The following is a 16,388-nucleotide window of genomic DNA, read 5'->3' on the forward strand; positions in this document are numbered from 1 at the left end:
GCGGCTTACAAACTCCTTTCCCTTCCCCTCCCCACAACAGACACCCTGTGAGGTGGGTGGGGCTGAGAGAACTCTGACACAAACTGCCCTTTTTCAAGGACAGCTGTGCCAGAGCTTGTGACTGACCCAAGGTCACATCAGCAGATGCAAGTGGAGGAGTGGGGAATGAAACCCCGTTCTCCCAGATTAGAGTCCGCACACTTAACCACTACACCAAACTGGCTGGTGTAGCACACAGAAGGTCAAAAAGGGAACATTTTCAACCTGTCCCTAATGTATGATGGCTGTTAAAATACAATCTGTTTCTTGAAGCTCCCCACTCCCCATTGTTTTCCATATTCATAACCACACATTATTATGTCTGGTGTTTCCTTCTGTGTTTACTGCATAAAAATAACATATGTATTGGCCACAAAACAGAAGATGAGTTTAATCTATAATTTATTCTTTGCTATGTGTTTTCAAGTGTGAAAGAAAAAATAAATAAATATGTGGATCATTGATAAATCTTTTAAATTGTGCAGAACGCAGTAAGTAACAGCATCAGCGGGTGAATAGGGTTTGTAATTAATACAATAATTCAAATGTGACACTGCTGAGCTACATTTTAAAACAGGTATCTTCTCACTGCATTGAAGAGAGAATCACGTTCTGATGTCACATTTTGTTATACGTTTGTTTAAAAATAAGGGAAAGTGTCACAGCCGACTCATGGCAACCCCATGACTTTCCGCATTATGGGGTTTTCAAGGAAAGCAATGAGCAGAGGTGGTTGCCATTGCCTTCCTCTGCATAGCAGCCCTTGTCTTCCTTGGTAGTCTCCCATACAACTACTGACCCTGCTTAACGTCCAAGATCTGATGAGATGGGACTATGCCATCCTATTCCACATTCCACCCATGGCAGAGCTTTAACGCTTTCTTCTCTTTCATTCTCATTCTGTTTTTGTCTCCCTTTTTCTTTGATCTATTAATAGAAACTGGCCAGCTGGTTTTTAACATAAAAACATAGTTGTATATTCATGGGAAAATATGGTCAATATTATGCAGTTCAACTACAGTCTTCACTTCAGGGGAGCAAGGGAACCTTATGGGGTTTTCAAGTCAAAAGATAAGCAGAGATTGCTTGACGTTGCCTTCCTCTGCATAGCAACCCTGATCTTCCTTGGTGACCTCCCATCTAAGTATTAAATGCCTGACTCTGTTTGTCTTCTGAGATCTGATAAGGGCTTCTGGAGTTCTAGACACGCTGGTGGACCTCCTGGTGGAGTTTTGGCCATTGTGTGACACAGAGTGTTGGACAGGATGGGCCACTGGCCTGATCCAGCATGGCTTCTCTTACGATCCTATGACTATCCAATGGCAGTGCATTCTCCATTGTTGGTCCCCAAAATGTTACCTTGAAAACAGGTACTGATTGCAAACTGATACTCCATGTGTCAGCCCCATGCAAGAAACACATCAACGCTCCCAAATGTCCATTTTATCTTGAACTTTTAAGTCTCATTCATTTTTACTAATATACCATTTTGGCCTTCTCCTTCAATTTTAAGGGATTTTAATAGCTCCATTTCTGTTTGCAATGGAGTGAGAGATCATCAAGCAGGGTCTCTATTTTGATGTGACTTGTACAATGCCTAGTAATTTTTCTCCATCAGTATTATGGCTCTGATATGAAGTGGTCCCCATAGGGGATGCTATTACTTATTAAAAGAAAACCAAACTGGAGATCAGATATCTTTCCATCTGATTTAATCTGACCCCTACAGTGCAATCCTAAACACAGTTACACCCTTCCAAGTCCACTGATATCAATGGCCTTAGAAGGGAGTCCATTAAAAGTTACTTAGAAGTAACTGTACTTTGGATTGTACTGTCAGTCTTGCTTCCCACTTCTACAGTTCTTGGTCCATGTTTCTGATGCTGGAGTAATACTGAATATTCTTCACTTCTCTCTTTGATTGGCCATTAATCTCTGTAGTTAGTTAACGATCAATGTTACAGGTATCCCCTTCCCATTCCTGGATGGTAGCTCCCCTGTGGACTTTGTTCTGGAAAAGGAGAAGGAAGTAAGGACATGTTTCCAACCTCCAGATGGTGGTGGGGGAATCTCCTGGGTCTACAACAGATCTCCAGGTGACAGAGATCTATTCACCTAGAGAAAATAGCTGCTTTGGAAGGTGGACTCTATGGCAGTACACTCATTGAAGTCTCCAAATCCCATCCTCCTCAGGCTCCACCCCCAAAATCTCCAGAGCTGGCAACCTCACATTGAACTGGACACAATTTCACAATGCATTTTTGTGTGTCCTGACAAAATACATTAACAGCTGCTTTCTAGATGTTTGCCTAGAATAAATACTCACTACGTTTAATGGGACCAATTTCTGTACACATCTGTTCAAAACCTTTTGCCATCCAGCTGAACAACCAAGGCCTTTTCAACTTTTCAGTGCATACTTATGTGGACAGAGGAAATCCCAGTTTGGATCAGTGACCATGAATCCAGAACTAGGAAAGTTACCTCATTTCATGTCAACTTTGGATCCATCTGAAAGGGTGCATTTCTTTTTTACATTTTTTTCCACATTTGGGTGGAAACTGCAGTCATTTCTAATAGCATTAATAAGACTCAACAGAAATATTGCTATTAAAATTGGCATCTTTTGTGTCAGTTGTATTAACAATGACATAAAATTATATATAATACCATAAAAGACATAGAAAAATGGGAAATATGTCTGACAGTGTGAACAATATTCTGAAATTAATTGCATATAGACTTGAGATCTTGTGTACATGACACACTCTTATATACAAAACCTTCCAGCTTTGTAAAACATGCAGCTACTCTTATGAAAATAATGTTAGTAGTAAAGTGCTGGGATAAAAAATTGCCGTGCCTTATAGAGTGCTTCTAACATTTGTTTTTCCAAGAGAACCCAGAAGCAGTGAAAGTTTGCTGTTTTTATTTTTAAGGCTCAGGAGGGCAATATTTGTTCAAAGTCCAGCCATAAATACATATTTCTGTCCTGCCTTGGAAAAAAAATACCATGCATCACTCATCAAATGCTATCAGGGTTCATTATAATTTATTGCAAAAGTTCCATGTATTGCATCTTATGAATTTTGGACTTGCAAGATTCCATTGTAACAATGCTTAAAAAACCCCCCAAATATTCTATCACTGCTATCCTTTTACCAACTATCAAAGGAGGGAGGATAATTATATAAACTTTTATTTGTATTGCTGGTGATTTGTGTACATGGGTGTGTGTGTTTCGTTTGGGGTTTGTTTTTACCAGTTTTATTGCCAGAGTTACTTGGATACTGTATTATAGTTCTGTTTATATTAATAGTTGTTTCAACTAAAAAAAACCCCCAATATAGTAATTCAATTAAACAATTACTTGAGTGGCTGTTGCAGTTAATCTGCAAAACGGTTTAGACTCGGTCAATTGGTAGATCTGGAATGTTGGCATTGTCTAGTTACTGTATGTAGAGTGAATAATTAGTTTCAAAAGATCCTTTAGCTGTGCATCTCCCCAAAGAATTCAGGAGAATGGAGTGGAATCAGACTAAATTTCCCGTGACTCACCCTAGGGGGGGCTATAGATTTGCCAACCTCTAGGTGGCACCTGGAGATCGCCCACTATTACAGTTGATCACCAGATGACCAAGATCAGTTCCCCTGGAGAAAATGGCCACTTTGGAGGGTGGACTCTATGACACTATACTCCAATGAGGTCCCTTCGCTCCCCAACTCTGCTCTCTCCAGGCTCTACTCCCAAAACCTCCGGGTATTTCCCAACCTAGAGCTGACAACGCTAGAGGGCTATGAGAACTATACGGGTGCAGTCCACAGCCCAAATGACATTTGGGAATCCCACACATAAAGTGAACTCATGCTGGGTTTGCTTTGTATGCTAGGTTTCCAGATGTTGTCAGGGTTGTGGACCACACTCATCTAGCACTTATAGCCCTATAGGACATGGGGCATGCCAACGTGTGACCCTTCTATTGCTGTAGTGTAAATGGGACTGCACAGTGTTGTAGGCGGGCAGAGGAAAGCGTCTGGTCCTGCCTCCGATGGCCTAGATGTCTGCTCAGGGTGGAAAGTTGTAAGTTGAATGTTCGCTGGCTCATCTCTTGCATCTGGCATGAACAGATACAGGAGCAGGAGGTAGCCTTGGTCACCTGTGGCAGACACAAGAACACCCATTGCTCCCCCACACCTGCCAGTGGCCAGTGCCAGCTACTACCCTCAAGCACAGGCACACACCTAGTAGCCAGCCCCCAAGGTTTCCAGTAGGTGGCTGAGGCCAGACAAAGTGAAGATCTGTGCATCATGCACACTGTCTGGGAACTTGGCCACAAGGTCACTGAAGATGCTTTGGTGTTCACAGATGGCCTGTACATTCACACTGTAGAAATTGTGACAGTTGCAGTAGATCTGCAGCTCATCCTGAGGGGCTATGAGAGCTATATTGGTGAAGTCAATGGTCCTGATGACATTTGGGAGCCTCATGCAGGAGGCAAACCTGGCATGGATAGGGGGCAGCTCATCCTTCTCCATGCCCTGGCAGGTGCTGCAGCATGGAATCCAGGCAGTTGTAGAGGCAATGGCTCACTGAAGATTGGGACACCTGCAGCACCTAAGCCATGACTGCCTGGAACGATCCCATGGTGAGGTACCAGAGGGACATGGGCACCTTTTGGAGGATGGGGATGGCAGCCCTGGCCAGGCAGAACTATTCCAGGCAAATGTCATGGGGGATCTGAAGGGTGCTGATGCACACACAGTATCACCTGGCATGGTGCCTCCTGTGTTGTCAATGTGCCACTGTGGTGATCACAAGGCTGCAATGGCAGTGGGGAGGTAGGAAAGTTCCATTCTGCTAATGGAGAAAAATAGTCTGAAGCAATGCTTCAACTAAGCTGTGGAGTCTTGTGAGCAAAAATTCTACTTTGTGAGCTGCTGGCATTAAAGTTGTGAGCGAGCGATTTGGCTACTGCATCAATTAGTTTGCTTGGGAGCCAGGCTTCCTGAGCTAAAACAAAAATGTGTGAGCCGGTGGCTAAAAAACGGTGAGCTAGCTCACACTAACTCAGTTTAGAGGGAACACTGGTCTGGAGTCAACCCTATGACTCGCCACAATCAGGCAGTAGAACACCATCACAGACAACTGTCATTCAGCTCAAGTTTGGAAAGTTCACAAGTGACACGAAGAGCATCCCACTACTTTAGTAGGTGTGGTGGAGCAACCAGGCAACAGCTGCACAATGAATTTACTGTTCAGTTCTTGGCCAGGACCTAGTTGGGCTAAAATGGATCTAGGAGGACGTATCCATGTGCTGTAACTGCCACAGAGAGATGGCCTTATCTCTTGCATGGATGAGCAGTGACTACACTGGAAAAACATTTGTTGGTTTCCATTTGTTGGTTTCCATCACAAAGGAAGGGAAGGATGAAATAATGGCAGGATGTGTTACTATGGCAAAAACTTCCCCACCACATGGTGAACTGTTGCATATCAAGAATCGACTGCATAACAATTGCCACATGCAGCAATTTACCATAACCTCTATGGGGAAGTCCTCAAGAGAAACTTGTGTGAAGTCAAAACAACAAACGGCAACCTGAGTTTTATAAGTGACTATAGACCACATCCCTACTTATTCAGTATCTTTAAGGCCACCATCCCACTAATTTCCTTGAAGACCATCACACCACTGATTTCCTTTAATAGCCTCTCCACTGAAATTGTCCACCAAGGCTATTAATTAGAACCAGATGAATGGCTGCATCTTCACGCTTTCTCCCTCACTTTACTGCTTCGTGCATGGGGATCAGGGCAGAGAATATTAGCTTATCTTGTACTTTTGACTGAAACCTCTTTGACAAGAGGGTAACGATCTGTGAAGTAATTAGGAGAGCTTGAGAAGCAGACAACTGTGGTCCTCCAGTTACAGATTTAGAACTCCTGTGCGCTGCACATCTTCAAAGAAGTGTCTCTCTGCATTATGGGAATATGGATCATCCGAGAAGTCTCATCTATATATTTTTGTATCATTAAGGAGCATGTCGCCTTATATTGGATCCCGCTACTGCACAGCCAAACGGAACACAACCTGATTTAGAAACACGAATCTGGCATTTTATAAAATAATGAGTGGGGGAAGGAGGAGGACCAGTTGCAAACACACAGTTTGCAAGTGTGAAATCTGTCCCTTTATATATGCAGGTATTTACAGCTTCTCACACATGTGGGAAGGAAATGTTAATCTCAGAGAGGTTTTTTCCCCCAACACGTATCTGACTCCTTGCTCTGTATCACATGTGTATCATTACCTACAATTAGCTTACACAGACTGCACAGCTGGACTAAAGACTGCACAGCTGGACTAAAGATGATGGATGAAAACCTTTCCATGATATCCAACCCTATGGTTTGGATCCAGCCCCAATTCTCAAACCTTGATGGGCACTAAGGAAATAGTGTGAGTACCATGTTCGGGAACCTGCTAAACTGCAGCATTATTTGATGCCTCTGATTTCCCTTACACTTTGTCTTTCTAGACCTCTATTTTGTTAGGTGGGATGTGGAATGGTATAGGGTGGCTATACTATACCAGGTCCCTTCATTGCACGGGCAGGGGGATTTGGGGGGTATTCCAAGAGTGGGCTGGGATGTTGCACAATTCAGAAGTGGCATCAGCACATTGGCAATGTTGGGGGTGATGTGCTGGTTTTTGGGCAAAACTCTAAAGTAAAACTGACCTCAAATCATAGAGTTTTGCCCCAAAATCAGAGCATCACCCCCCTGACATCACCAATGTGCTGATGTCACTTCCAGGTGATGTCAGCACATTGAACACAGCATTACTGTTTGGGTGGTGGGGGAATTTCCTCCCACTGGCCAGGTGGCCAGTGGTGAGCAGGAGCCTGCTAAAGTGTGGGATCCCCCGCCCCCAGCTGGGGAATAGTTTCCCTAGTCAGGGCCGGCTCACCCACTAGGCGAACTAGGCATTCGCCTAAAGTGCGGGCCGGCCCTTAGGGGCACCAAACAGGACCCGCCCCCCCGCCAAAGCCCCCCCAGCCCCCGCCAAAAGGACACGGAGGGGCACAGCACAGGCAGGCACAGCAGTATCCCCCCCGGGAAGCCCTTCCCGTGGGTTGAGCGAGAGGAAGGCAGCAAAGGTGCGACTCCACCCCCCCCCCCCCAACACCAGGGGGAGGTGTCCAGGCCCCACCGGGAGGTTGGCATCTGCGCCTCGCCTAGGGCGCAGAAACACCTTGGGCCAGCCCTGTCCCTAGTATAGCCTGATCTCATCAGATCTTGGAGGCTAAGTAGGGTCACTACATGGATTGGAGACCACCAAGGAAGACTCTGCAGAGAAAGGCAATGACAGACCACCTCTGCCTCTCACTTGCCTTGAAAACCCTAATGGGATGTCATAAGTCAGCTGTGACCTGACGGCAATTCACACACACACATCTTGTTAGGGGAATAAAGATTATTTCTTTTTGAGATTATCTTTCTCTGTCCCAATGTTGCTTCTTAGCTGGAATGCTGCAATAAATTAGGACTCAGGGATACATGAGATTGTTCAACCCTAAATGATTACTCCAGTGATATAGTCCAACCCTGCACATGTAGATGATGCTTTCTGTGTTACAGGTTGGGCACATGCATTAATTCGGGTAAAAATATCACCTTTGAATTCCTCCACTCCCAAATTGTTGTTATATTAACTATTAATCTTTCATGCATGACAGTTACTTCTGTTTCTAACTGGTACTCTCTTAAGGGCGTGAAGTGGAAGTTGGGTGGCACCAGTTCAGTCAGTTTCTTACCAGTACTCCATACCAGCTGACTTTCACCCCAGTTTCCAGTCCTCTGGAAGGGAATCGGATTTTAATGACAGACTGCACTTTGTGTTGCTGTTGTTGAAAGATCAACAAGCTTGTGTCTGAGTCTTTAAGAAACCTCTGTTATAGCCACCCAGATCCAGTGATCTTTCGGCTTCTAACTGGCCCAATGGCCCTCAAACTTCATCGCTTATCACCATTCAACATGACACTCTTCCAGAAAACTGGCACAAGTAACCACCCTACATTTTTCTACACTAAAAACGGACACTAGGAATTTGACTGGTTTCTCTGCAGTCTCAGTCTCCCATTAGCAACCCTTTCTTCCCCTTGTCATCCACGGGTGCTACAGTTTTTTGGGCTATTTCATGCCTCTCAGTCATCTGAATCCAACCCAATTTTAAACCAAAATAAAGACAAAATTTTTTTGAGTTTTTGAAGGCTACATTTCTTGGACAAAACCGTGACAATTAAAGATTGGCAGGTGATGCACCTTGAACCCACGTCAGGGATAACACCATCTCTGTTATTTTATCAAAATAAATGGCATGGGTAATTGTATATGAGTAAGCCTCGGGCACTTAAACCATTTTTTAAAAATTTCTTTAAAAAACTGTTAACAGATTTGGAATCTGGAAGTCCCCCCCCCTTTGCCTTGCAACATTTTAATCTTCTTGGCTCAACAAAAGAGAAAGAGGACAGAAAGATCAGCCAGCTTAGTGGATGGCTACTCTAGAAAACTCTATTACCATACACCTATTTCGAATAAAATCAATCCTCATTATAATCCCCCCCACCCTCTTTGATGCAGACTACAAAGCACTGCAGGAAAAGCCCAGCAGGACGCCAAATCATTTTAACCTAACCCAGCAAGATGTACACTGGAACCATAGAAGTAAATATGGATTTTGAATTAAAGATCAACCATTACCCAGACCCAGTCACATTTACTTCTCTTTTCTCCTCTCATCTCCAATTAGTCACTGCTTTATTTCTTTTATCAACTACACATGTCTTTTTAGAGGTTGTGTCACCCATCTGCTCTCAAGGTATAACAATAATGAAAAGCGGCATTGAAAATGCTGTGAAGAACAATGGTGCGAACAAAGAACAGGAGAGGAGAAGGCATGGCGGGATGGGGGGAAAGGAGGGGAAGAAAGGCCACATGTGTTGCAATAAATATACATTAAATAGTCTCTTTTCTACAGCTCTTGTGTGGTGATCAAATTATTTTTATGCATAGGTTCCCAGATAGAGCTATACCTGTACACAAATATTTACACTGAGTCAGTGTTGGTTGACTAGCTCAATATTGTCTAGTCTGACTGGCCAGGACTTCAGGAAGGGATGGTCTTCCCTTACAGCTGCTGAGATCCTTTACCTAGAGAGGTCAAGGATCAAATCTGGGACCTTCTGCATGCATGCAAAGCACATCCTCTACTGCTGAACTACATTGATCAGTTATATACCTAACAAATGGCATTGTCTTGTACCAGTGATCCCCATCCTGGCACCCACAAGTGGGTGCCCATCAGTGGGTTTCCTGGAGCCCAATTGCTTACTAACAAAAAATCTTTCCTCCAAAGAAAAGACATCATCCAGGCTTTTCTGTATCTTAATGGAGCAGGAGGTATTTCAAACAAATACTAGAGGTTTCACCTTTGTGTCTACAGGGAACATCCATTCAGAAACAGCTGCCTTCATACTAGCAGGACACTTGGCTTACAACTACACAACATCTTGTTTGGCTCTAGAACCTGCATTTTGTGGTGGCACACACACCATAGTCTCAAAGTGCCCAATGATTCAACAAGACTGGGGGGGTCCCTTTACATCAAGACAGATTATTGGTCTATTGAGTTCCTTATTGCATTGCCCACTCTGAGTAGCAGCGGTTTACCATGGTTAAAGGCAGGGAAAGGTCTTTCCCAGTATCTGCTACCTGACTTCTTTTTAATTGGAAATGCCAAGGATTGAGCCTAGGTCTTTTGGAGGTGGGGGGGGGAAACAACTGTGAGTCAAAGTGACTCCATGAATTTGTGGTCGTATGTTCTGTGTAAGTTCTGTAAAATGGATATATAACCCTTTAAGAATGTATACACAAATCCTGATTCACAACATTGTTGATTTTGTGGTGATAGGGTCCATGTGAGCATACAGTACCCTAGAGAAAGTTCAGTGCATTCATGCTGAGAATTACTAGTTCCTGGTGGTGGCTAATGTAAGCATGGAAGGACCTGCTGACTTACCTACTTATGCAAATCATTGCTGGCAACTAGCAGTCTGACTATACCAGATCTTTATTTCCTCCATGCTACTGTGTCCAGAATGACACTCAGTGTGGAAGAGTTTACAGCAACCTTGCACATACTTGCTGGATCAGATCTAAGGTCCATCTACTCCAGTATTCTGGTCAACCAGATTTATTAGGGAAGCCAACAAGAACAGCATGAAGGTAATAGAATTTCTCTATTCATACTGTCCTGTTCAGTCATCATTGATCTGAACTTGCTCTTGTTGATACACAACTGAATGCATTTCAAGTGGTGGGTTGTAAGTAAATCTGGAGTAGAGGCAAACTTTGATGGACAGAGGCCCCGTTCATACGAGCCCAGTTGGGACGGGAGCGGGACGGAACAGGGGTGGAGCAAACGGACGCGATCCCACCTCAACATCTGGGGAGCGTGCCGTCTCCGTCCCTGATCCGGCCCAAATGGCGCTACCCCGCTGCAAAAACGAACCACCTATCTAGGGCCCCTGCCACACGGCAGGGAAACCACGAGGCAAAAGCGCAGCTAATAGAGCCGCTCCAACGTTGAGACGCTGCGGCAGGATCCCACGGATCCCCTGGCCGCAGCGCCTCTTCTCCCCGGCAAGAGCAGACGCCGGGGAGGACGAGCCCGATGGGAGGGGGAGGCTGCCGAACTGCGCATGCCCAAGCATGCGCAGTACGCCCGGGGGTTGGGATGCGCCGGCGCACGCGTCCGTTTGCTCCGCCCCTGTTCCGTCCCGCTCCCGTCCCAAATGGGCTCGTATGAACGGGGCCTAGGTGGTTGCAGCCATCTGGAGCGCCCCAAGCCGGCCGTGGGATCGGCGGCACGTCCTTGCGCCGCCGCATCCCAGCCCCCGGCCGTACTGCGCATGCTCGGGCATGCGCAGTTTGGCAGCCTCCCCCTCCCATCGGGCTCGTCCTCCCCGGCGTCTGCTCTTGCCGGGGAGAAGAGGCGCTGCGGCCAGGGGATCCGTGGGATCCCGCCGCAGCGTCTCAACGTTGGAGCGGCTCTATTAGCCGTGCTTTTGCCTCGTGGTTTCCCTGCCGTGTGGCAGGGGCCAGAGAAGGGCAAATGACTTCAGAAACAAGGAGGAATATGAAGGAAAGTATGGGTGGATCACTGGAGAAAGGAATAATGACAGCTGATAACCCATGAAAAGTTGTGGAAGTGTCAGGAGAACATAAGGGAATACAAGTATAGACCAGAAGAACAGGTGGTATGGTATAAGAACTAGGAACTTCACATGTCTGTACAAATTTAAAAAAGGCCATTGTGTAACAAGTAGGATGTCAAAACCATAGTATTACAAACATGATTTTGGTATAATGAAATATGAAACCATTTTGCACCTTCTGAAAGCAGCACACATTGTCTCTGTGGAAAAAAATAAACTCAACAAGGATCTTAAATGCAGTGCAATGTGCATTCTGCAGGGGATACAAAAATGGCACTTACTCTGCGCAAACTTTGGAGGATTGTCATTGACATCAGTGAGAGTAATCGTCACGGTCGTGGTCCCAGAGAGGCCACCCATATGCCCGCCCATATCTTTTGCTTGGATGACAACAAAGTACTCCTCTTTGGCTTCTCGGTCCATGTTTGAAAGAGCAGTTTTAATAATTGCTGGAAGAAAAGAAAGAGAACACAAATCACAGAGGTGAAATTAAATCAATGTAAGCAAGGAACCCATGAGGAATTCTGCATGTGGGGGATAAACAAATTAGAAATTTCACATGCACATGTGAAACTGCCTTCAATATTATCTACTAAGAATGGTAGTAATTCTCCACAGTATCAGTCAGAGGTCTTTCACATCATCTACTATCTAAACGTTCTACTGGAGACGCTAGAGATTGAACCTGGGACCTTCTGCATTTCAGCCAGGTGCTTACCACTGAGCCACAGTGCTCCCACTCAACATTAGAAGCCCTCTCGCTAATTCTACAAAATGCCAGTCTTCAGCAGGTATCATTCCCCACATCCCTTCATTTTTTAACCAACTCTTAACCACCCTCAACATCCTATGTTGGACCACTGCTCCAATCCAGCATGGCTATGTTTATGTTCTTATCTGTGTCCTTGAGCATGCTCAGTCCTCGTCTGGCCATTTTACACATCTCAGTGAGGCCAGGCTCTCAGTGGGTTTTTGCTCAACCAGAAATGCATTTCACATCCAGCCTTACTGGACTCCTTGCTGGCTGCCTCGTCTTTGGCAATTCCAGCACCAGCCATTATCTGCTCTTCTTTGCTTTTCTGTAGGTTCCCGAAGCAAAATAGCATGTGACAGGACTGCTTTAGGAAGGAAAAGCAGTTTGACAGGAGGACTGATCCTGTGGATTCTTCACCAGCAGCCAGCTCCTGGGACCACCTGCTGTTCCTCCTGTGTCTTCCCCTCTGGAGGGTGGAATCTTAACTGTGTCATCAGCTGCCAGGGAACAGAAGAGTGTGAGAATGTGCAAATCATTGGAATGTGGTGCGCGTGTTGGCATCTTTACCAGCAACCAGCCCCTGAGTCCACCTGCAGCGCCTTCTGCTTTTTCCATCTGGAGACAAAATCCTGGAGCTTGGAGCATATCTTCAACTGCCAAGTACCCAAAGAGACTGTACAAACACCCTCCAATTCCTAACATCTGTTGTTGTTTTCTGAATGTTGGGTTTTAATTTTGGGAAGCCACTTTAGAAGCTAACCTTGGCGAGAAAGTAGGGTATAAAGATACTAAATAAATACAGTAAACAAACAAAGGTCCCTTCCATCTTCCGGGAGAAGTAACAGTGCTCCCCAAACAGCCATTTCTTCATTATCATGCACTACCATCTCAGAGTGAATCCAGACCTGTCAATCAGGGATGACTGTGAAAGGGAAACGACATTACTCTGTTCTTCAGATTGAAACCCAATTTATGAGAGATCCAGTGAGCTGGGATTCACACTTTTGCTGGCTTTATTTCCCCCTATTCCCCCCACCCCTTGTGTCCCCTCAAAAGGCAAATTCTAGGAAAGATTCTCCTTTAAAATCCATAGGTACATACTTCTGCTGCCCTGAGATTCAGGGCTCCTGAGGACAGCATGTCACCGTGCTGCATGATAGAAACAAAACAAACAAACAAAAGATAATGGATATCCTTTCAAAATTACCATTTGCATGACCCAAATCTTATTTGTAAGGGTTTTAAAATTCAGCAATAAAAAAGAGCATCTGAAAGGGACTTCTCTTCTTTTGTTACTTTTATGTTGTAATGCATAGCTGTATTTCAGCCAGGCTCCTAAATTCTTGGGGTTGCAGAAGTACAAGCCCACGGCGGGGGTAATATCTTCCCTTTATCCGCTGTTTCCACAGACACCAAGGAATTGGTGAAGAACATTCTGTTTTTTTAAAAATCAGATTAATGGTTTAATGAGATTCTTCCCCTCTCTCCATGGTTCCCCAACTTGTAATAAGCTAATTCAGTTCATAATGATTCCATCATGATAAAAATAGATAAAAAGGACCATTTTTACATGCTCCCTACTTTTTTGACAGTGAGAAGTCCAGAGTCAATTCCACGGGTTGTGGTTTCCGTTGGATAAAAGAAAAACCCTGGAAGTTTATGCTACGTTTATAATACCTGTCCATTTACATAAGCAGAACCTACTGGAAGACAGCAGTTCCCCAAAGAAGCAACACAATAACTAATCTGGAATTTGAACTCTAAAGAGCATCTGCTCCCTATAAATACTGCAGTTTTCGGAAAGTTGGCAGTTATTTATATTTTTGTAAATAGTTCCAGTTGTTGTTTTTTATTATTATTGTTTGTTCTTGGTTTTGCAGGTAGATTTATATTAACCATGCAGGTTGCACAGATCAAGCTCCAGTTCAGGCAGGGTTGCAAGGCCTGGGTTGGAAAATACCTGGAGACTTTTGGGGTGGATCCAGGAGAGGGTGGGGCTTGGAGAGGAGAGGGGGCTCAGCATGGTATAATGCCATAGAGTTCACCCTTCACAGCAACCATTTTCTCTAGGGGAGCTGATCTCTGTCAGCTGGAGAGCAGTTGTAAAAGCAGGAGATCTCCAGGCCCCACGTGGGGACTGGCAACCCTAAGTTGAGGCTTCCGGGTCCTTATGGTTCTAATGTGTTTTATGTACAATGAAGTGGTTAAGACGCTGAACTGCAGGCTGTGGAAGGTCAGTAGTTCAGCAGTTCAAGACCCGGGTGTCGCAAGACAGGGTGAGCTCCTGTCTCTAGTTCCAGCTCCTGCCAACCTAGCAGTTCGAAAGCAAGAAATTGCAAGTAGATAAATAGGTACCACTTCGGTGGGAAGGTAACAGCATTCCGTGTGCCTTGGTGTTTAGTCATGCCGACCACATGACCACGGAAATGTCTTCGGACAGCGCTGGTTCTTCGGCTTTGAAATGGAGATGAGCACCGCAACCCTAGAGTCGGATTCGACTGGCTTTCGAGCAAGGGAACCTTTACCTTTACTATTGTTCTAATGTGTTCTAATGTGTTATGTAGCATGAACATTACTTATATGTATGTGCTATATTTAAGCTCAACTGAAATGAGGTGTAAGGAAATGGAACTGGGCATGAAAATAAGCCAGCGTGGTCACAGCGTTGGACAAGAATCTAGGAGTCTCTGGTTTGATTCCTTTCTCTACTATGGAAGCTTGCTAGGTGACCTTACACCATGCACTCCCTCCCAGCCTAACATACCTCACAGGGAGGTTGTTGAGAGGATAAGACGGAGGAAGGGAGAATGATGCTGTAAGTCCCAGCTGGGGAAAAAGGAGGGCATGAACATCTAAACAGAATGCCAAAACAGAATACAAGAAAGCATCATGGGTTTGAGTCACACAAGAGAAAAGTGAAACAGAAATGGGTATATTTCAGGGTGTAGCAGGTTTAACCAGCTCCAGTAGGACACACTCAGCTCTCTGTGTTTGTCGTATTCCAACTGAAAATGCAGACTGCCTCACTATTACTCCTCCATACTCTGCTGGGTGTCACTTCCCAAAAGGGGAGAGAGAGAGATTTTGACCCATCAAGGAACATGTTTTTTATTCAACCCCTGATAACCCACTGGTTACCAGGTGATGGGCTTATTCCCAGTAATCAAGACAGGCCAACTCAGTCATGATAATATAACAGTCTATCAAGAAGGGCAGCTTCCTTTATTCCTGTTAAGGATTTAAAAATCAAATCAAATCATTTGTCTGTGAAAAGAGAACGGGGAGTTCAAGTTAGTGGATCATCTTAGTAATAAGTGAAGCGTTTACAGTGTCAAGGGAAATCCACCAGTAGAGTGGGCTTTTAAAATCACAGTGCCTGGGAGTTTCCTTCTCCGGAAAAGCGGGGTGGGGTGGGGGGAGTTGTTCTTTATCCATGAGCTGATCCTCTTCGCGCTCTCTGCTGGAGGGCTCTGCTTGTGTGGAAGCATTGACAGTGACACACTAATAGCCACATATTCATTTTTAAGCTGGTAATTATATAACATGGCATAATAAAAAGGTTCATGGGTGAGATCATGTAACTCTGTGATCATTAGGTTTTAGCAACCCATTTATTTCTACACGGGCAAAGCTCTTTGGAGTCCAACAGATGAGAAGAGTTTCTATTGAAATAAAAGGACCAGAAATCCAAAAAGACTGGAGTCAATGCAAGACAGAGGATTGGTGCAGATATGGTGGGTTCAAAACACCTCTTCTTGCACAGGACCATGTGAGGGAGAAAGGCGTGTTGTGGGCCTGGAGACTTGTACATCAGAAAAAAATGCATCATTTTTTTAAAAGTAAGGTATCATCTAGGAATCTCTTTAAAATGTCAACGATTCACACATTACAGAGGTTGGGTCTGAGGTCCTCACCCCATGCAGAAGTCAGACATGAGTTACAGGTTATCCTCCATTCCTGTGTGCATGGTGCCCAATTTAGGCCAGGACCATGGCACATGTAGAGAAGGGTTTTCAGCCTTCCCTCCTGCACTATTTTCCTCATCTGAAATGGTCCCACACGGACTATTTGTCCATGATCAGGGCTTGCATCGATGTACTCTGAGATGGGGCGGTTGCTGGGCCCAGGGCTTCTGGTGGAGCACTCTGCTGTCGACCCCTCTGCCTACTTACTTGCCAGTATTCCACCTCCCAATCCCAACTGTGTACACCAGGGAAATGGTGGCAGGCAGAGGAGGCTGCTGGGAGCCTGGGCAGGGGGAGGACTCACAAGTGGGCAAGGGAACAGAGAGAGAGGGGAGGCGGGTGGGTGGGTG

At 45.0% G+C, this 16,388-nt stretch overlaps 1 protein-coding gene across 1 annotated transcript in view; it reads right to left on the reverse strand.

Moving 5' to 3' along the window:
- The window catches only part of LOC107106192 (cadherin-8-like), a 299,351-nt gene that overhangs the window by 137,126 nt on the left and 145,837 nt on the right, over nucleotides 1-16,388 (reverse strand). The window contains exons 4-5 of the mRNA XM_015406302.1: nucleotides 11,612-11,768; nucleotides 2,088-2,109 (exon numbers count right to left, since the gene is read on the reverse strand). Of these exons, the coding sequence (XP_015261788.1) occupies nucleotides 2,088-2,109; nucleotides 11,612-11,768 (179 nt within the window). The remainder of the gene's footprint in view (nucleotides 1-2,087; nucleotides 2,110-11,611; nucleotides 11,769-16,388) is intronic.

Source organism: Gekko japonicus, unplaced genomic scaffold (genome assembly GCF_001447785.1).
Source record: "Gekko japonicus isolate JY-2015 unplaced genomic scaffold, Gekko_japonicus_V1.1 scaffold1805, whole genome shotgun sequence".
NCBI lineage: Eukaryota > Metazoa > Chordata > Lepidosauria > Squamata > Gekkonidae > Gekko > Gekko japonicus.